The sequence below is a fragment of the Notechis scutatus genome, chromosome 5 (assembly GCF_049901735.1).
Source record: "Notechis scutatus isolate UNSWTSFEM ecotype Mainland chromosome 5, rNotScu1.2, whole genome shotgun sequence".
NCBI lineage: Eukaryota > Metazoa > Chordata > Lepidosauria > Squamata > Elapidae > Notechis > Notechis scutatus.
This window is the reverse complement of record NC_142013.1, coordinates 39,189,230-39,211,207: the sequence shown is the minus strand read 5'-3', so window position 1 is coordinate 39,211,207 and position 21,978 is coordinate 39,189,230. Positions and strand designations below refer to the sequence as shown.

Below are 21,978 nucleotides of genomic sequence, written 5' to 3'. Positions count from 1 at the left end.
CATTGACTATAGCTTCATGTAAAATATAAAACACAAACTGTGAATCTTATTTATCTTTATTAGAAATCACCATCTTTTTTATCTGAAGTTTGAATCTGGCTTGTTTGGCAATTATAACTGATATTAGGTAGTTTTTATGCTTTAGATATAACTCTGATCCGGAGGTGAACTTTCGAATTTCTTCACATTACCACCCTGGAAATGGGACAATCATTTTATTTTTGTAATGAAAAAAGCAGATAATTCTTTTAAAAAAAATATTCACTTTCCTACACAAACATCAATGTTCCTCCACATAGATACAAATAAAATTGGAAGTCATTTTTCTGTATTTCTTTTCTTATTTCTCCCATTCCACTTGTCACTTTCTAACTTGACTGTCTTTTTGATCCCCTACCCCCTTTTTAATCTTCTGGTCATATTTCCATTCAAATTTCTTCTCTTTATTGCTTTAATTGCAGTTCTCTATGTATCTATTACAAAAATATAGTGCAAAACTACAAAGATATAGTATAGGAAATATACATATAGAACAATGCAAATATAGAACAAATTTCTTTTAGAAATTTGAAATAGAACAAATATGGAACAAATTTCAAATTTTTATTGCTTTAAATGCCATTCTCTGTGTATGTATTACAAAAATATAGTGCAAAACTACAAATATATAGTATAGGAAATATAAATATAGAACAATGTCACATAAGAAAATACTTAAATTGCTTAAAAACTACAGCAATCATACAATCATTAAAACAAGCCAAAGCCTCCCTAGTCATGAAGTTTTGTGTGGGAATAATAAGTTACTCTGAATCTTCTGGTTTTCTAGTTTTGTTTCTAATCTATTTGCCAACAGTCACACTTTAAGCCTGCTCAGAGTTTGGCTAACCATAAGTTTACAGACACTGCAGTGCTAATATGGAAAGCAAAAGTATTTCCTCTGAGATAAGTATGCAACACAAAAATACTTAAGGTCTTTGTTTTATGCGCCTGGGTGGTTTCGGATGAGAGCATGATTTGGAGGGACCAATCTGTTGTTGCAGTTGAGAAGGAGGTGGGTTGTTTTTTTGAGATGATGGATTAGAGCCAGAAGAAACAGGAACCTCAGGAAGTTTCCTTTTTTGCAGGTGATTATTAATCTGGATTTGCAGGGCATATTCCTCAGCTGCAATAAGGAGAAACAAACTAAAACTCTAAGTAATACTGATTGACCTAACTGAAGAGCAGCAGTACAAAATCAGCTCGGAATTTTATGCAGAATATCACAAGGGTAAAGTAGCATAGATTATGGTCAAGTACTCAATTTCCAATACTAATTCAAACCTGGACGAAGTCTCAGAAATAAAGAGCTTGCCATATCAAAGATTCCAATCCAGCACCAAGGTCTAAGTCATCCCTCCCCAAATTGGTAAGATTACATATCCTTACAATAGCCAGCATTAAAATGAAGAGTTGTAATCCAATATATTTGGGGGCTATTGGTTGGGGAAATCTGCATCATGATGCCTTGATTATCACTTGACTGCCTTTTGTTTCTAATCATCTCCAGTGACCCCTACTTGATATCACATTTTTTTTAAAAAAAATAAACTTATTTCAGGACACAGAGTCTTGGAAAGCCTTGGGTAAATCATTATCATCATCATCATCATCCACTTTAAAAAGTAAACATGGATCAGAAATAAAGAATATCAATTAATTGAAATATACAAAAGTACAAAATAGATGTACTGTACAAAAATCTTATGTAGCACATCTCTATAGAAATTGTAAAATACAAAAAAGGCCTTTATCATAAAAAAATTTAAATAAACTGGATCCTAAATGTTACTAACAAAATATGTGTAATTAAATCAGATAAAATTAAACAATATACAATATAAAAGGCAGACTACCAAGGCTAGTCAGAAGCCATAGAGTCCAATCAGAGGATTGCTCCTATTCCTTAAAGGCAAACTAAAGAATTTGAGGAACAAGAAAGTCATCTGTAATCCAAAGAATAAAAAGTCAATTAATGGGAATAATTCTGAAAGACTTTCAACCTTTATCTTCCTGTTGGAGTAGTGGGGATTGCCAAAAGTACCCAAGGAAGCTGACCGAGTAGATTTTGTTGGGAAATCCTGCTCAATGATGAAGACAGGGAGAAATACTATACTGTATTGCCCCAGCGACTGAAGAAATTTTCTACTAGTATCTACCCACTAATTAGAAGCCAGAACAGAATTGTGAAGTTTATGACAGAAAAAAGTACAATATTAAATTTTATTGTTTAATTTGACAAGACAAATTTAAACATAATCATACTAACCCAAGTTTAATACTGTTTAAAGGTTAATTTAACAAAATCACATCTAGTTTTTATCTACTCTTCGCTAATCTTTCAAATATGTTCCATGACAGAGTATTTAAGACTCAATGAGATTTTTTTTAAAAAATTGCTTAGCGAAGGGAAAAAAATCATGCACCCACTTTAATGAGTTTCATCTTTGACAAACCAATTCAATTTGCAATCAAAATAACATATTATTTTATTTTTAATGTAGAAACCAGGGTGAAGAGCAAAGAAAAAAAAACCACACACTTTTATAAAAATCAGGCTTTTTTGGACACATTAAGTAAAATGCTGTATTTTGTCCGTGTTTCCTTTCTCCCCTTCCTCCATGAGCCAGACCTGAACTTTAATTTTTATTAATATATATCTAGAAATTGATTTAGAGCATATATATTTCATAGTGACTAATAGTTTTAGCATGCTTGGTTGTTTGAAAGAGAAATATTTGTTTGATTTTAAATGGAAAGAATGCCAGGCTTACCTTCCCTTTCACATCTTTTTACTTTCTTCCTTCTGATGCAGTAAACAATCAGAGCCAAAAAGATGATTGATGTGACTACACTTCCCGTAATCATCAGGATAATGAACATAGTTCCTGAATCAAGTAAATCTGAAACACAGAAAAACTCATAAGAAAATATTGTATGTGTGTACTTATACATATATATGCATGCACATAGAGAAGGAAAGTGAGCATATACAAAACAGAAAAAAAGTCTATTATTTTTTCTGCCTGACATGATAAAAATAAGGGAAAAATACAAAGCATTTATTCATGGCTTCCTTAAAAATGGTTTCTTGAATATTTCACAGTTGGCATAAACAAGCAAACCACAATTTCATTTAACATTTAGTAATGCAACAGATTGGCTCTGTTACAATTACAGGTACTAAATATATTTAGAAATGTGGTCACAATTGATTTGATTCATGTTAAAAATTACCGTACAATTGGCAAACTACTCAGTCTGAACATTAAGCCAGAAATTAAATAAACTGTATTATGGTTTACATATTTAATATTCCAGGCGATACAGTCTAGCATTTAGAAGTGTGTTATGAAGTTAAGTTACTACCTTCTCCTGAACATGTTATTTGTTTCTCGATATGATACTTCTCAGAATTAACATCAATCTCACATCTGAATTTTCCAGAATGGACTTTTAATTGCAATGTCACCTTCCATGTTGCATTGTCATATACTGGTTCAAGCGTTTCAATTTCTTTAGTATCTTGAAACAATTTAAATCTGGGTTTTGGTTTCTCAGAATATTTCACCTCGCATGTCAATGTTTTTTGAGGACAAAGTTCATTGAGTTTTGGTTGAAGCTCTGAAAGAAAAAAAATATGCTGTGCTAAATGATTTAAACACACCATTATTTAAAAAAAAACATTTTTAATCTAAGAATTGAATAATAAAGAATTAAATCTTTATCTTTTCAACTACTATTTCCATGCAGAACCTTGGTGGCTTAGTGGCATAAGCAGTATTTCAGGCTAACTCTACCTATGGCCAGAAGTTTGATCCTGGTTGACTCAGCTTTCGATCCTTCCGAGGTCAGTAAAATGAGGACCCAGATTGTTGCGGGCAATATATAAGTCTAAATATTATAATCATGCTTGAGGGATTTTAATCTTTTATTTTTCACTGTTGTCCCAGCGTAGAACAATATTTTGTCTATTATATCCTTTTGGCTATTCTTACATTCCACAGCAAGATTATGCATTGTTTTAATTCTTTGTTTTGGATTGTATGCATGTAGTGGGCTGAAAGATTATTTTTTACCCCAAGGTAGGGATGGGAAATGGATGGTTCTCCAGATGTTGCTAAACTAGAAAGCTTGGCTTCCCTATTTGCCAAGCTGTCTGGAACTGCTGGAAGTTGTTATTCAACAACTTCTAGAAGGCCACAGATTTCCTACCCCTGCTTTATGATGTTCCATACTTTCTGGTCCCATACAACATCTAACAACAATATGAGACTGTTAGGAAATGTCATTTTAGGGTTTCAAGAAACTGCTATCAGTACAGCAACATTTCTGATCCTATGGGGGGAAAATACTTCCTCCACACACAAATTGCAGGCATTTGCCTACTAATTGAACTATGGCATCATGTTATGTCAGTGTTGAATATTTTCCAGTAGCAGTCAAGTTTTCTTAGCTGATTTCAATCTATTGGTATTTGTTAGAGACTTGGGCATTTAAGACATTATTTCCTGAGGGTTGTCTCTCTTATTAATGCTGATCAATTTTTAAAAATTTACAGTAAAGACCGTATGGGAATATCACTGCCCACAGAAATGCAACTATGGCCAATCCAAAGTGCCAATATGAAGGAGAAAAGAAGTAAAACAAAGATGCTCACAGGTTGATGAAGGGTAGTTTGGTATTCAAAAACTCACCATCAACTTGCAATGTAATTAATCCATGAAATAAATGCTTGCCAGTTTCAGTATATGCCTCTACTTCATAATTTCCAGCATCCATTTTCCTCAATCTATTTATTTTCAGACTTCCATTAAGAAATAAGTAGTATTTGTTTGGTTCTGGTTGTTTTGTTGATAATGTAATACTATTATCTGAATAATCTGCAATAAATGTAGAGTTCTTAGTCCATATTAAATAAAATGGTTTGGTACTGTGTTTGGGTGCAGAAAGAATAATTTGGTTTCCTGTACGACCGTGAATCTTGTCATTCATGGACACTGAACCACCGTGAATCTTGTCATTCATGGACACAGGACCTACAAAAAAATGTACATTTTGTTCTTTAGATTATAAATGGAAAAATATGTGCTTACTGCTTTTTAAATTTTATCAGTTTCCTGCATATCTTATAATATACAGGGTTTCATCTTCCAAAGAAATTAACATCAGTGTTAAACACATTGCCTTGATTTAAAGTAGTTCGTATATATAACAATGGTAAGTATAGAAAGTGTTTGGTCCCTACAGAAGCAATTATATTAAAATCAGTGGTGTTTTGTATTTTTGGGACAAGTTTCATAATGATTGGCATTCAGAAAAGCCTGTTATAACAGAATAACAAAATTGGGATTGACTTTGCAGGTCTTCTAATCAAGCAAGAAACCCTATACCATTTCACATTATTATCTAATATCTTCTTTAAAACCTCCAGTGTTGGAGCATCCATAACTTCTAAAAACTGATTGATTGTTCTGTTAGGAAATCTCTCATTAGTTTTAAATTGTTTCTCTCTTTGGTTAGTTGCCATCCATTGTTTCTTATGTTCCTGTGTTAACATGCATATGCACAATAGAACTTTACTTTTTAAAAAAATTAACTTATCCAAACCAACTTCCCTTTTACTCACATATATACACAGTTAAAGATAACAACTTCACTGAATAAATGACAAATGTTTAAGTATACCCAAGTTGTTTTCTCTGGCAACTATACAGAAACAGTTTGATGTCTTTTTCAGAATGTTTTCTTTAACTTTCCAAGCTAGTTTATTGCTCTGAGATTTCTGATGGTCTCCATCCAAATATCAATCATATCTAACCCCATTTTTAATTGTTTGCCATATTAGATGTTGGTTTAAGTAGGGGGATCAGCTGTTTAAAGTCCCCATTGCTTCAATTTTCCTTTTGTTTAATTTTAAACATGCATAAATTGAACATATAATACACTGACTTTGAAAAATTCTAATATTTTGTAAAAAATATATATGATGAATTCAAGTCACTTTTGATTCCTGGTGACTATGCAAATAAGTCCTTGCAGTTTTATTGGTGACATTTTTGGGATTAGTCTTTATCCCAAGGTTCGAAGAGAGTGATTGGCCAAAGTCATTCAGCTGACTTTTAAAGGAAGTATTAGGATTTAGAATTATAAATTTAATTCCTAGGACCACATTGAAATGAGAAAGGTGTCAAGCAAGGCTGTATAATTCAACTCCAGGATGAGAGATCTCAATACAAACTTTCCAGCCCCCAAACTGGACGACATTTCTCTGTTTTATTCTGTGCTTATAATGCAGATGATTCAAAAACACCTATTGCCCTAGGGGGGCATTGAGAATACTAACATGGTATTGCAAGGAAGACTAATTAGTACTCAATTATCAGAAAACCAAAATCATGGCATTTGCCAAAAGGCCCAAGAACCTTGGTCACAAGACCGACCAAGCCTCCTGTTTCAAATACCTGGGGTAATCCTTCTTTCTACCAATAGTAGGAAACCTTGTGGAAACTATGTTGTTGAAAATGCACAGAGGAATTCATCTGCCATCCTTGAATTTCAAGACAAGAGGAAGCCACTATATATCTGCAACATTCAAACTATTCAAAACTGAGCCAATAGCACAACTTCTTTATGGTGCCCAGCTGAGTCCCATTTCCAATTCTACACCATTAGATGTTTAATCCATTTTTTAAAAATATTGACCCTTTAGGTCCCAAAATGTATATCTTATAGCACCCCAAGACTAGAGACAGGCCTCATGAAAATGGAGGCTAGAATGTAGGTGATCATACTCAACTATAGATTCAAATTATTCATTTTCCCTTTAGCTTTGCTCCATTAACTACTTTAATTCACATGGAAAAAGGCAGTGGCAACTAAAATCTCATCTTCGGCTTTCTGTCTAGGTTTTCTACTCAGCATATGATCAGCCCAATAATTGGACCTAGTCAGGCCCCCAACCTTTATTGCCAGTGAATCCAACAGGTATTCTGTCTTCCTTATGACATATTTAATTAATACTGACATACCTAACCATTGGATGGCCTATACTCTGGCACAATATTATGCAAACATAGCCGACTGTGAAGGCTGAAACAGGCGAATTCCCTGCCCAGAAAGACAAATGCTTCTGGGATTCTGGACACAGAGAACATGACCTTGTGAGATGACAAAGAGATGCTACGAAAGGAATAATCAAACAAGAGACAGCATAGCTCATAACTGGATGCTGGTCAGAGCAAGAAGTTCAGAAGAGACCCTCACTAGTTTCTCAGGCTGTAAAGGAGACAGGGGTGAGATTGTACTTTCAGACTTGGAAAATTTTATCAGTGTAGCTTTATAATAAAGTAGAACTATGTTATCTGGTTGTCATCCCTAACTGGTTTATCTCATATGGCCAATACATAGGACACACTTGCCTTAATAAACCAAAAGTGATGGAAAAGTGTACATAAGAAATGCAGGTAAGATTGTCACTTTTTCAAAGGCCCTGAAGACATGTTTCTGGGAATCCAAAAATGGTTCCGATTGATCAAGTGGCTTGTTTGATGGTGTTCATAGCCTCAGGGGATGGCAAAAGTTTTAAATTGTGGTATTTTTATTGCTGTATATACCTGGAGTCATCATGTGTGAGTTGGATGACCACATAAATTTGTTAAACAAACAAACAAACAAACAAATATATGCTATAGAAAACTGGACTCTTTCTAAATTTTTTGTTCCATGTAGATTTCAGTTATTTCCATGGATATATTATTTTATTTGACTAAAGCAATTTCTGTGGGAAGAATTATATTGAAAAACTAGAATACAGGTAGTCACAACAAGAATTGAGTCCACAATTTCAACCGTAACAGTTATAAAGTGGGTCACCAAGGGACCAGATATCATTTTATGACATTTTTGTGGCTGTGATCAAGCAAACACGGTGGTCGCAAAGCAAATGTCACAGTTGATAACTGAATACACAGTCATTGAGTAAATCCGTTGTTCGCTATGGGGAGGATTTTGCCAGAAACCAAAAATAAACACCAGTTTCTGTCAAAAATGCCCAAAATTGCAGTCATGTGATCATGGGGTACTGCAAATAATCATAAATGCAGAAGGTTAACAAGCATTTAAAATGCAGTCATGTGACCATGGCAGGACCCCAGACATCAGGGTTTTGACCCTGAGGGTAAGTAGCTTTTTGGATCTGCTGTAACTTTCAACAGTTGCCTAGCAACCAGTCATAAGCACGGACTACCTTTATTCTCATAGACATTTCACAAAGCCCCCAAAATCATTACAAATGCTTTGAGGCATGTAAAAATAGACCTCTTTTAGTCTAACTTTCCATTTCTCCCAAATGTTGAAATTGCCATTTAGTTGAGTATTCATCCAATTTAATAAAATCCTTTTCATAACTATGTTTGTTTTTTATCATCCTGAAAATTTTAGTATTGTCTACAAACTGCTTACCCTTAATTTTTATGAACAAATTAAAAATGTCTAAACACAGGTCCTTGAAGGAATCTATTATTTCTCTTCATTGAGAAAACTGCCTATTCTGAGCTATGTTCTTTAATTTAAATTGTGAGTTTCCAATTAGATTAAGATGACAAGGAGAAGGAAAAGTTAATAACGCATGCATTCCATTCAGTCCTAATTGTGATAAACTGAATGAAACAGAAAGATAATTAGACCTATGTGAATATGTTTATTAGAATAGAATAGAATAGAATAGAATAGAATAGAATAGAATAGAATAGAATGGAATGGAATGGAATGGAATGGAATGGAACGGAACAGAACATAACAGAACAGAATAATAACTTTATTGTCACTTTGGATGTACACTAATTGGCATGCATTAAAATGAAATTCCGTTACATACAGCTCTCAAAGGGTTACCACCTCCAATATACACTGCATAAACATGACAAATAAATAAATGCAAAATTATGTATATATATCCACATATAATATATGACACAGAGAAACAACACAATCTAGTTCAGATGTATGTATGTACATGTGAGTTTACAGACAGATGGCATAGGGAATGCCATTTGTTACAGAATCAATAGTCCTGCTAGAAATACTTCAAAATCTCCTCCCAGAAGGGAGCAACAGAAACAGACCATAAAGTGCATGTGTGGGGTCTCTAACAATGCTTTGAGCTCTAAGCACATAACGCTTACAAGCAGTATCCTCAATAATAGGAAGTGAGCTTCCTATAATCTTCTCGGCTGTCCTTACCAGTCTCTGTATGGACTTTCTATCTGAGGCACTGCTGCCACCAAACCAAACAGGGATGCAATTTGTGGAAACGCTCTCATTTGGGCCTCTGTAAAAAGTGGCCAGGACAGAAGAAGAAAGATGTGCTCACCTCATCCAATGCAGGAAATGCAGGTGCTGGTTTGCACCTTTCACTAACGATGATGTGTGGAGAGACCAGTTCAGATTGTTAAGTTATCTGCACCCCCAGATATTTAATACTGATGACCACCTCTACAGCTGCATCCTTGATACTGAGTGGAGTATGACTATGCTGGCTCTTTCTAAAATCTACAATGACCTCCTTTGTTTTATTAACATTTAGAATCAGGTTACTTTTATTACACCAGTCCACCAGAGCCTTCACCTCTAAAAGTATCTTGACTGTCGTCCCAGATAAGACCCACCACTGCCATGTCATTCACATACTTCACAATATGATTTGTAGAAGGTTTGGCACAGGCATTGTGGGTCATCAAGGTGAACAATAGAAGACTCAAGACACAGCCCTGTGCGGAACCTGTATTCAAGCAGGTGGATTTGGAAACTTTTCTTCCAACTCGCACAAACTGGTTTCTGCTAAACTGTAAATTTTCCCCCACATGATTTACAATTAAGAAGGGACATTCAGAAATGAAAAGAACACTTTTGACTGCAGAAGCATATTAAAAAGGTTTCTTCTTTCTCGTGTTAATAGTTTGTTGCCCAGAGATTTAAGGCAGCTTATTTATTTATTTAGAGTATGGTGATGGCACAATTAGTCAAGAGACTACAATATTAGCACCTAATAGTTAGGACCCAGATTGTTGGGGGCAATATGCTGACTCTGTAAACTGCCTAGAGAGGGCTGTAAAGCACTGTGAATCGGTATATAAGTCTAAGTGCTATTGTTTGGCTGCCAAAGAGTTAAGGTAGCTTTTCTCAGCTTACTGCCAATCAGATGCACTGGATTTTCAATCCATTAATATCTTATTTTAAATTATAAAACATCTGAAAGGTATCACATTTGGGAAGAAGTTTTTTTTTTTAAGTTAAAGTGAAGTCTGTAGTGTTTTTCATTAGAAAAAGAACAACTCTCCTAATTTGTCCATGGAAATTCTCAGTCATCCTGGTCATGGGTATCCCAAAAGTCCTTTTTCAAGGCAACTGGACTTTCTGGTTTTCAATGGTGAAGGGACATGGGGCAGAAAACATCCTGCACAAAGCACAGCTCTACAACATAGTCCTTTCAGCAGTTCCAAGAAGGCTCCATACCCATCTGCATTACTCAAGTGACCCTGAAGACACAGACAAACTTCAGAGTGGTCTCAACGACTCTCAAAAGAATGTCTGCAAAAAATGTAAATCCTTCCATTCTCCAGCAACCAAGTCAGAACTGAAGAAACTTCTTGGATGAGAAGTGAAACATCTTCAAAGAATGTCCAATTACCTTTTGAAAAAGCACCTTTGGGACTCCTGATTTGTTTTGCTGATAAAATTCTGAATGGCAGTTATATTTTTCATTGCACTGCTTAAGGGTAGTCTGAAAGGTTATCACCAAATATTTCACATTCAACATTTTCTCAAACATTATTCCCAACTTCAACAGTTCAATATAATAATGTTGCTGTAGATAAATGTAATTTGTTTTTGGTTCAATCCTATTTATCTTGGGACTGTTAGCGACAGGTAGAATCTACCCACCCAGTATAGGCCAGTTGGGAAGGAGCATTATGGGTATATATAACCAAAAGGAGGGAAAGGGCTTCACATTCAGGAATAGCTTGCTTCCATGGTCAAGATAACCTTTCTAATATTTAGGAAGACTATAAAAGCTACATTTCAGAGCTTTTGTTATAGAAAAATCAACTTAATTTGACAGTAAAGATGGTAAATAAATGGATTCTATTTTATTTCAAATGGGGTTCAGTATGGTATTTTATAGTTTATGTATATCATTTAATGTGTATATAGTTTAATATTTTCCACATAATAAAAGCCTATCTGAAAAGAGTATCAACTGAAATTTTGATGGAAGTGTTCCGTTTTTATTGCGTATTACAAATATAATTTTTAAGAAAGCAATTCGGCTGATTCTAAACTATTTCAGGTTTTTTGTTTTTCAGTGTTTGCATTACATTACTATTTTGCTCCCATAACCTTTTTGTAAATGTTTGTATTAAACTGCTGGGTATAATCAAGTATTCACAATATTGCATCATATGTTCCATAACTTCTACAATGTCTATAGCTGACTTTTATAAACATCAATAAAATTGTACAAAACCCAAACTCTACTAAATCCTAGGAGACTCATTTCCAATCTTAATAGCTGTCAGTCTAAAATAGTAATTAAGATGTTAGACTTGGACTAGGAGAACCCAGGTTTTAGTCCACTCTCAGTTGCAGGAACTAAATGGGAGGTTTTGGACCAATCTTTTTCTCTAAATCCAATGTCTCAAAGACTAGCTTAAGGACATTCACTAACTTTTCACTGATACCTCTAAGTCCAAAATCTTAGCCCCTCAATGCTGTTTGTTCACTTTCAAAAATGTTATTTTAAAAAATATTAAACTGTAATAACTTTGTTACTACAGTGAAAACATTTGCGATAAGAGTTCTTCACATTTGCAAATAAATTCAAAGAATGTATTTTTAAACTCACCTTCCAAGCTGAACAAGATCATTAGGAATTTAATTAGAAATGGCTTGTCCAAGTTCATGTTCAAGGCTGTATTTATCAAGAGAGACAAGGGAGCATATGATACCATCTGCAGTATCTGACACACATAAATCACATTGTTCCGTTTTCTCTTTCTGTTTCCCTCCCTCCCATCACCCATGCCATCTGCACTTTCTCTAACAATGAAAATAGCAGAGTCAGTTATAATGGCTATCAGTATCTTTATAAGCAGATATTGCAAAAATATACAACTGATGTTTTTTCCTTTCCTTCCAAAATCTTTATTTTCTTCTATGATTTCAAAGAAAAATTGAACAAGATGTGGGTGAGGCCAGTCAAAGGTAGTATTTGCCGCTTCTCCAAACTACTCAAAATTTCTGCTACCGGTTCTCCAGAATTGGTCAGAACTTGCTGAATACCATCTCTAGTTTTGTGTCTTTGCAAACTGCCTGACTATTATAACATAACTTAAACAATATTTATATCCCATGGAAAGCTGTTTAATTCAGTTCTCCATAAGGTTACTTCCAAAGTTACAAACATCCTGCTAAAAAGGAAGGTTGGCAATCATGTCTATACAGTTTTTGGAATTACTATAGACAATAGCATTATGTAACAAAAGCTTGTATTCACAGAGTTGCATTCTTTGTGTAATTCATCCTCTACTGCGTTGGAGAGTTACTTTAGTAATCCTTCATCATGGAACTGATTTCTTTTACCACTGTATTCTCCATATATTATGAAGGAGCTCAAAGTTTATGTTACCTTTATCAAAATGAGTTACTAAAACCTCAGTGTCGGTTTTAGTAACTCATTTTAGATAATAGTTCACAATTCTCCCAATTATTATAAACCAAGCAATTGAGCTGCAGAAACTAGGAGAAGTAATAAGAAATAATGTGTTCCATGACAATAACAGATAGTAGCAATTAGCCTAATATTTTAAGTTTTCACAGATAGGTAAAAAGTGATGGGAAATAACATGAAATGTATGCATTTAGACTGCACAAATTGTTCCAAAGGTGCTTTTTCAAATGGCAACTGGATTTTGTTTTTCTAGAAAAAAAGCACCTTTGGGACAACCACGACCTGGATGATAGCTGAAAATTTCCGTAAACAGATAGGTAACTCTGGCCAATGAAAAAGCTGCATATTCTGGCTTGTGGTTTTAATAGATACAAGTCACACATGAGTCATTAGCATGATAAAATAGCTAAAAAAGTAGTTATCAAGATCCAGGTGTCACTGCATTCTGGTTATCATTCTATTCTGCTTTATCTCCATAGTAATGCAGTGCATAGTTGCAAAGTTATTCTGATCACCATAAAAGGGTTCTCAAAATCAACAAGTTCTCTGAATCTCAACAGTCTTTCACTTACAGGAACAGGAAGCTAGTTCAAAAAAAACCACCGCTATAGTGTTTCCACATGCCTAACAGAAACAAAAATGAATGTTGCTTTTTTATTTTTATAAAATATATCAGAAATGTAAAACAAATCAAGATTCTAAAAAATGTACAGTGCAGGGTGTAGAAAGTTAGCACCTACCCCCTTCCAGAAGAATGAAATATTCTAGGAAATATTAAAAAGGCAGAATATTATATTTCCCTGGATGAGAAAAGGAGAAACATATTTTTAAAGACAAAGCAGCTTCCTGCAGCTCCAGGGTGATGGGATCAGGACATGATAGGATTAACCCTCTACCCATCTCACCACATGGCACCAGGAAATATTGCATCACCCAACAAAATTCAACCAAGCTTGGGACTCAAGACAAGCTGCAAAGTTACCCCTGCATGGCCCCAAGGCCCCAAGGATACTTTCTTGCCACAGGAACAGGAAGCAAGTTCAAAGCCCAATAGAGGTTATAAATCTCTCTCCCTCTCTCATCCATGTGCTTTTTTACCCAGGACCTCAATGTGGTCCTGTCCACCATTAAAATCATCCTTCCAAGTAGTCTCCATGTTTCCAGTGTCTTTCTTCCCACTTGGAAGTGAACCCAGATGGACATTTCTTCCAAGAAGGGTAAAACAACATTCTATGGAAAAGTACTGTCAGCCTTGCAATAGCAAATTATTTTACCTAGGTTGTCTGGAAGTTGAATCATGGCAACTGAACTTTGTTCTTTTTAGTTTGAAATGTTTCGCTAGTTATCTAACTAGCTTTTTCAGTCTGAACCTATGTTACCTAGACTATTCTCAATGCGGCATGTCCATCCTAGGCTACGGAAATGAGTTATTACTTTACTGGCTCATACATTTGGCTAAAGTACCTGCAAATGATAATGTCTGTGGCATTTCAAATGCTGCTGAATACAAATTTCAGCATCTTTCCCATTGGCTACACTGTTTGGGAACACTGAGAGTTGCACCTAATGCAGCAGTATCTAGAGCGCCACACATTGCCTACTCCTGGTGTAAGCAATATTAGGCAAGACACAAATGAGAAATAAGTATTATTTTCTTCCTTCCTTCCTTTCCCCCCCCTTTCTCCCCATTTTATCTTTACAACAATCTTATAGGACAGTTAGGCTGAAAGATAGACAAGACCAGTAACTGAATAGTTGCAATTCCAAACCTAATATACTTTATGATTCTCTTCTGTTAAAAAATAATCCTCTGTCATCTGCAGCCTTTTCCCCATGCTGTCCCTCCAAACCTGGGTGAGCAAACCCTTAAAATAGCATGAAATTGCTGTCCCCACTGCTGATCCTTATTTGGCCTATATTGCTCTGTTCCCAGGCACATTCTAACTTCCCTCCAGCTTATTTTTTTCCCTTTAACCCCTTTATTTGGGGTGGAGTTGACAAAATGTAACTGAGCATTTACTGCCTGAATGCTGAATACTTCCTGATACCTGCACAGAGTTCACAGCAGATATTTTATCTTTGTACCCTAATATAGAAACATATGCCATTCCCTGCAATTGAACTGTCAACCTTCTAAGTGGGAGGTGAGCATCTTCACTTCTAGGCCACCATGCCATTGACTGTCCAGCCCAAATAATAAGCAAGCAAGTAAAACAGATTTTAGACAAGTAGAAGTTGCCTCTGGGCTGTGTAGGAATAAAGGAGTAAAGTCTTCTTCAATACCAGAATGATTAAAAACAACATAACTCTGACTTATTCTTCAACAAGATGAAGACAATGCCATGGAGACCCAAAAAGAAAAAGATTATTCTGGACAACATCAATGCTGCAGTTAGGCGTATGTGTGGGAAAGCCCTACATTTTCTTTATTGGTAGTCCATCTGCTTTATGGGTTTTCTTTTTTTAATTATTCACTTTGAAATAGGTCTTGCAGAAAGGTTGGATAAAACAACGAATAAGGGCTAATATCTAGCTCCATATTTACTAAGCTCTAAGCTGGCTTCTAATGGAGCAAGCATTTTGAAAGTGATAGAACAGCTTGCACTCCAAACTTGTCAGTATTGAATTCGGTCTTCTTGTATTAGTCTTTCTTACACAAAATATCAGCTATTAATGAATGATTATTTCCCAAAGTGTGGTGTGATTTGCAGCATCTCTGCAGGAGTGTGGTAGTTAGTAATGACTGATGTAATTCATAATAATGGAATTAAAGAAGTCAAGGTCACTGCAGAAATGATCTATAAATTAGAAAGTCTTCTTTGAATTTAGGTTTCATGTTTACAGAAATATTTACCTTTTCCTAGTTAAATTTACAAAACTACATATGTTATATGTTTACAAATAGGCATCATTTCAACTTTTTATACTTTAATTATGCTTTTCCTCACCTTGGCATTTTTCAGCTCTCCCTGCCCTCCCTCTCCCTCTCTCCCCTCCCCCCTCTCTCCTTCCATCCTTCCAACTCACTTCTGCAGCAAGTACATTTGGGTAGAGAACAAAGAAGCACAAGCAAAAACTATGCCCTCTCCATTCTGAAGTCTTCAAATACTGAAGTTTTGCCCTTTGCTGTCACCTGGTGGCAATGTTGTCAAATTGCACAGCTGTCTCGTGCTTAATGTAGCTCCTGAATGCATGTTAAACTATTTATAATTAAACTACTCAGCATAATAAATTCTTAGAATTCTTGGTAACTTGTATACCACCAAGTTGCTTTTCCCAGACAGAAATATTATATCCTAATACTACCGACCCATAACAATTGAAAGAAAGCAATCAAAGCAAGTGATGAAAAGTATGCTGGTCAATAACTGGACATTGAATCTTCTCAACCTCCATTAAAACTGGCCACACATTAAAATGCAGTGTTTAGCAACTCCTGGAGGTTACACAGTCCCATAATTAGTCTTTGTTAATTGGGCAACTCATCTGGCCCAGAAGCTAAACAGAGGCATGACTTGTTATTACTTGATTTGGATAACCATTAAGGAATACCCAGGGCTGGGTGATCTATTCTAACAAGTAAAAAACATATCTTAGAAGGCAGCAGGGGCAATTCCTTCTTGCTGCCCAGAAAAACAGGAGTCCAGTCAGATTGTTAAGGCTAGTTTTTTTTATCTCTACAAGGTGAAAATAACATAGTGCATACTTTTTGGTCCTTTCCCTGATTTTGTGTTCAAGCCCAATGCATTCATCTCTGAGTCAGCACAAAACAATTTTAATAATCTTTTATCTTATTCTGCTTCCCTGTTGCATCGGTTGTGCTCCATTGCCAAACAGGGCTTTTGTCTTGAAAAGGATTGTGTCACTTGTTATCAAGGAAGGTTGATAACAAGTGGCTTTACTTCCACCTTCTTTCAGCATAATATCAATGAAGTTTTAAAAATTGCATTTACCAATAGGACACTGCGATATAAGTGGGAGATATTTAACTTTGAAACTCTGCCTGAGCTGCGCTTCCTGGGGTGGTTTCTCTTCTCTCAGCCTTCATGCTGTTTCCCAAGCTACTACTAAGTGAAATGGAAGCATAGAGGAAGACAGCAGGACAGGAGAACCCCAAAGGAAGAGAAGCAAATTCTGCTATGATTGTACAAAGGGACTTCATGAGTTCATGGGATCTGCTTCAATTTACACCACACTAGTGGGAGAGGAGGGTTCCTGCTTTTATTAACAACTTAAGGCCAGATACCAGTTTCATCTGCAGGCATGGAAAGCAAGTATTTAATTACAAGCAGTATTTAATTACAGCAGTTAAGCAGCAGCTTATTAAGATGATTTCCTTTGTTCGTCTTTCCTGCTTTCCTCATCCGTCTTTCTGATAAGCAGTAAAAGGTAAACAAAATACTTGATTTATGAAGTCTGCTCAATCATTTTAAGGTTAATCATGTCTCTACATAATATGTGCACATTTTACCTTAGGGGTGTCAAACTCAAGGCCCACAGACCAGATCTGGCATGTGGGGTGTTTTAATCTGGTTCACAGGGCTGGCCTGGAAATATGAAAGGACTGGTCCACGGTGCCTCTGCTGGCCAAAATGGTCCATGGGGGGGATGCATGCAACTCCCCCACAGCCTGCTTTGGGCCTCCATGGCCTCCTGCAGCACTCTGCCAGTCAAAAACATAGATCGTTTTTGGCTCCAGAGCTGCTGGAGCCCAGGGAGGCCAAAAATGGGCCATGTGGAGACCTCACGGAGTTTTCTCATAACCCATTTTTAGCCAGCAAAGTGCTGCAAGAGGCCATAGATACCAAAAACGTGGTTCAGAGGGCTGCACATTTCTCCCCCATGCCCCATTTTTGCCAGCAAAGTGCTGCAGGAAGCATCTGTCCCATCTCTCTCTCTCTCACACACACACACACTCCATGCCCTCCCCCCAGTCCACAGAGGAGAACTACAATGCTGATCTGGCCCTCAAAGAAATCCAGTTTGACATCCCTGTTTTACAGGATAAATAGATGTGTTAATTCTGGCTTTAGTATGTATACCACAAAGAGGCAATTCTGATTGGAAAAGGATATAAATTTAATAAAATAAAATATAAGGTTAAATACCATGACTAGCACTAGCAACACTCTGATGTTGACAGGAAACTAGGAAACTGACTTCCTTTCACTACAGCTTCCCACAGAAGTCATCTTTATCTTGAAGCCAAGTCCTTCAGTGTCTCTCCACTTCTTTGGATCTTCGTTGAAGTACATCCAAATCATCTTTCTTACCTTCTCATCCTTTGAAGCCTTCTCATATTTTCCATGCTTCTCTATCCCCTGCCTTTTTAATGAGAAGTGTACTACCTCTGAGAATGGATGTCACCTCTCCTACTCTCTTGTCTTCCATAGCTTAAAAAAAAACAAGTTCTCATGAGAAAATAGAAGGTAGCCCTGACCCATTGCATACAAGGTTAAGAACCTTTACAAGCTAGGTCTACAGAGCTAGAAAACTTAACCTGACTAACTGCTGGGATCTAAGATTTTAGATCAAGGCTAAGCAGAAACTGTTAACCAGGGCCATGAGATTATATCTCCATATAACTGTGTCAAAGATATATAGTAAAAATATTAGGTGGATCATTACAAAGAAGAGAGACCTCCAATTTGATTGTAGTTTTTACTTCGTTTGCTCATCCCTTTGTCAGGTAACCAAATTGCATAGGCTCAAGATGCTAATGGCTAATTCAATTCTACATGCAATAAGATTATTTATTTATTTATTTTTATTTGATTTATTTGATTTGCCAATTGTTTACAAGATAATAAGTATAAGAGTATACATAGTTGTGAATACATGAAATGGGTACATATATGAAAAATAAAAGAATAAGAGAAACAATAGGACAGGGACGGTAGGCACGTTGGTGCGCTTATGCACGCCCCTACAGACCTCTTAGGAAAGGGGTGAGGTCAATAGTAGACAGTCTAAGGTTAAAGTTTTTGGGGTTTGGGGAAGAAACTACAGAGTCGGGTAGAGTATTCCAGACATTGACCACTCTATTGCTGAAGTCGTATTTCCTGCAATCAAGTTTGGTGCGGTTTACTTTGAGTTTGTATCTATTGTGTGCTCTTGTGTTGTTATGGTTGAAGCTGAAGTATTCACTGACAGGTAGGACATTGCAATGTATGATTTTATATACCATGCTTAAGTCAGACCGAAGACGGCGTAATTCAAGGTTTTCTAGTTCTAGAATTTCAAGTCTGGTGGCATAAGGTATTCTACAACGAGTAGAGGAGTGGAGAACTCTTCTTGTGAAATATTTCTGGACTTTCTCAATTGTGCTAATATCAGATACGTAATGTGGATTCCAGACTGATGAACTGTATTCGAGTATTGGTCTAGCAAATGTTTTATATGCTCTGGTTAGTAGTGTGATATTACCAGAGAAAAGCTACGTAGGATTAGGTTAACAAATCTTAATGCCTTTTTGGCTATGTAGTTGCAGTGGGCTCTAGCACTTAGATCATTAGAGGTGAGTATTCCAAGGTCCTTTACAGAGCTTGGGTCATCAACAAGTTCTTGATTATTCAGCTTGTATTTTATTTTCTGATTTTTTTTTGCCAATATGTAAGACAGAGCATTTATTTGTTGAGATTTGAAGTTGCCATTTGTTTGACCATTCTGATACATAGTCAAGATCTTTTGTAGGGTAGCATTATTGTCTGTGGTATTGAACAGCTTTACGTCATCAGCGAAGAGAACGCAATTGCTCTTAATATGATCACAGAGGTCGTTTATGTAGAGTATGAAGAGAGTTGGTCCTATAACACTGCCTTGCGGGACACACTATTGACAGGTACTGGATTTGATAGGACGCTCCCGATTTTGACCATTTGTTGTCTGTTTGACAGGAATGCTTCTATCCAGTTATTCAGTTGTCCAGAGATACCATAGGATTTTATTTTTAGGAGTAGTTTATCGTGTACCACTGAATCAAAGGCTTTACCGAAGTCTATGTAGATTGCGTCTATTGCTTTGCCCTGGTCGAGTTGTGTTGTCCATATGTTTTTGCAGTGTAAGAGTTGTAGATTACAGGATAGTTTTTTTCTGAAACCAAATTGTTTATTGGAGAGTAGGTTATTTGTCTCTAAGTGGAGGATGATGGATTGGTTAATAATTGATTCCATGACTTTACAGGTGACGCAGCATAAGGAGATTGGCCTGTAATTTTCAACTAGGCTTGGGTCTCCTTTTTGAAGATGGGGATGACTGTGGCTTGTGACCATAGGTTAGGCAAGGAGCTGGTCCTGAAAGATTTTTCAAAGATTATGCTTAGAGGTTTGGCTATTGCAGTGGATAGCTTTCTTAAGAAGTAGGCACATATTCCATCCGGTCCAATAGATAGAGATGGTTTTAGATTGCGTAGTGATTTTTCAACATTGTCTTCTGAGAAATCGATATGTATTAGATCATTATTGTTATCTGTGGTACGGCTAGGAAATACTGGGCATGATCCATTGCTGTTTACAAATACTGAGCCGAAGAATGTGTTAAAGATGTTGGCTTTAATGGTGTCGTCGTTGCAGTCTTTACCATCAGGTCCTAACAAGGGAGGGATGGACCTTGAGTCTTTTAGTTTGTTGTTTACAAAATTGTAAAAAGCACGGGTGGAATTGGTGCTTAGAAGGTTTTCCTCTTGTTTAATGTGATAATTGATGCATTCGGTCTTTATCTGGTGGCATAAATTTTTGTATCGGTTTTTGAAATTGGCAACGTGACCAGTTTTGTTTTTCCTCCAGAGTGATCTCTTTTTGGATTGAAGTTTCCTTATTGATATGGGTAATCTGCTTTTTTGTTTTGTTTTGGGAGTTGTTGTTGGTACATATAGTTTGATGACTCTTTTGACTTCAAGTAAAAATATGTTGTAATGGTCTTCAACAGTATTGCATCCAGTGAATAGAGATTGCCAATCCAGGGACGAGAGATCGCTGTCTATAAGATCATAGTTGCCTTTTTTGAAGTTACAATTGGGGATTACATCATTGTGGTGATTTTTGTGTGGACGTATGTTGAGACAAAAGTCGATCATATTGTGGTCACTACTGGAAAAGGGTTCTTTAGTTTGTATTCCGTAAATTAAATTCAATTATCTTCATTTATGTTTTGGTAGTGGATGAAAACATACATGAATTATCAAAAACCAGCTAGACAAAGGCAATAACATCTTGGCTAAGATCTAAGAAAAATGTTGGTCCTGCAAAATTGATGCTGAAGTAGAAGACTGGGTTTAGTTATGAAAGACCCTATATTTTCAGAATGGGGCATAGGTCAGCCTTTTTCAAGATTATAGGCAGTTCCTCTTCCCATAAAAACATACTGACGGTGACCTGGACCTAAGTGCCTGCTGCCACCATGAAGAAGGACAGTACAGGCAGAAGAAAGAGGGCATGCCTACACTTTTCCAAAGTCCCATTCCTATATCTACAATTATGCATAATCAATCACCTGATTTCCTCTTCAAAGTAAGAAGTGATGAAGCAGGACAGTTTTAAACATTATGAAGCTGTGGTAGAATAATGTAAGCTTTAACACTAGGACAGTTAATGATAACTTAAGGCTGTTTCATGAAGCCAATCCTGAAGATTAATCATGGCGCAATCAGTTTTATACATGTATGCATTTAGCTTCTGATTCATTTATTGAGCAGGTAGTACCATGCTGCCAGTTAAAGTGAAGAAGCAAAGAATTAAAGATCAGTGTCTCCCCTTATTTTAAAATAAATTTGGTGCCAGTGTACTTAACAATGAAAGTTAGTGTGGAGTAGGTAAGGTAAGACTAGGACTGAAAGGATCCAAATTCAAGTCCATCGCCAGTTCCTGGGTGATGTCAAGACTCTTTTAACTCAATCTGCCTTGTAACGTTTGTAGCAAAATAATTAGTGGAAGGAATTTCCAGATGGAAGATAGAATTTAATGTTCACACGTATAATAACAGGGAATAAGTATGAATAGGATTGTTGTTTGTACATAACCCTCAGGATTTTTTCTCTTCTCTGGGAAATGGAATAGTAAAATTAGACTGGCAAGAGAACCAGCTTTGGGTTGCTGGAGGATAAAGGTGACTCCTGGTTTAGAAAAATGTCAAGATTGCTGAATATGCTGTGAGGTAAGAATTTTAGCCAATGTTGAAAAATAAGTGGTTAATACAAAGAATCCAACTCCTCG

At 36.2% G+C, this 21,978-nt stretch overlaps 1 protein-coding gene across 1 annotated transcript; it reads right to left on the bottom strand.

Annotated features, from left to right (window-relative positions):
- Positions 1-582: 582 nt before the first annotated feature.
- Positions 583-12,085, bottom strand: CD2 (CD2 molecule). The gene is made up of 5 exons (XM_026663893.2): positions 11,945-12,085; positions 4,737-5,078; positions 3,409-3,663; positions 2,814-2,942; positions 583-1,165 (listed from the first exon to the last, which is right to left on the bottom strand). Exons 1-5 carry the CDS (start codon positions 12,048-12,050, stop codon positions 969-971), a joined length of 1,029 nt encoding a protein of 342 aa, XP_026519678.2. The 5' UTR covers positions 12,051-12,085; the 3' UTR covers positions 583-968.
- Positions 12,086-21,978: the final 9,893 nt, after the last annotated feature.

What these genes read in the sequence shown, in the direction of transcription:
- CD2 (XM_026663893.2), bottom strand. Translation starts at nt 12,050, where the DNA reads ATGGTATCATATGCTCCCTTGTCTCTCTTGATAAATACAGCCTTGAAC. An exon ending in GATCTTGTTCAGCTTGGAAG is followed by an intron (nt 5,079 to 11,944) that starts GTGAGTTTAAAA and finishes ATTTTTTTGTAG; the next exon opens with GTCCTGTGTCCATGAATGAC. An exon ending in AAAAAGATGTGAAAGGGAAG is followed by an intron (nt 1,166 to 2,813) that starts GTAAGCCTGGCA and finishes TCCTTATTGCAG; the next exon opens with CTGAGGAATATGCCCTGCAA.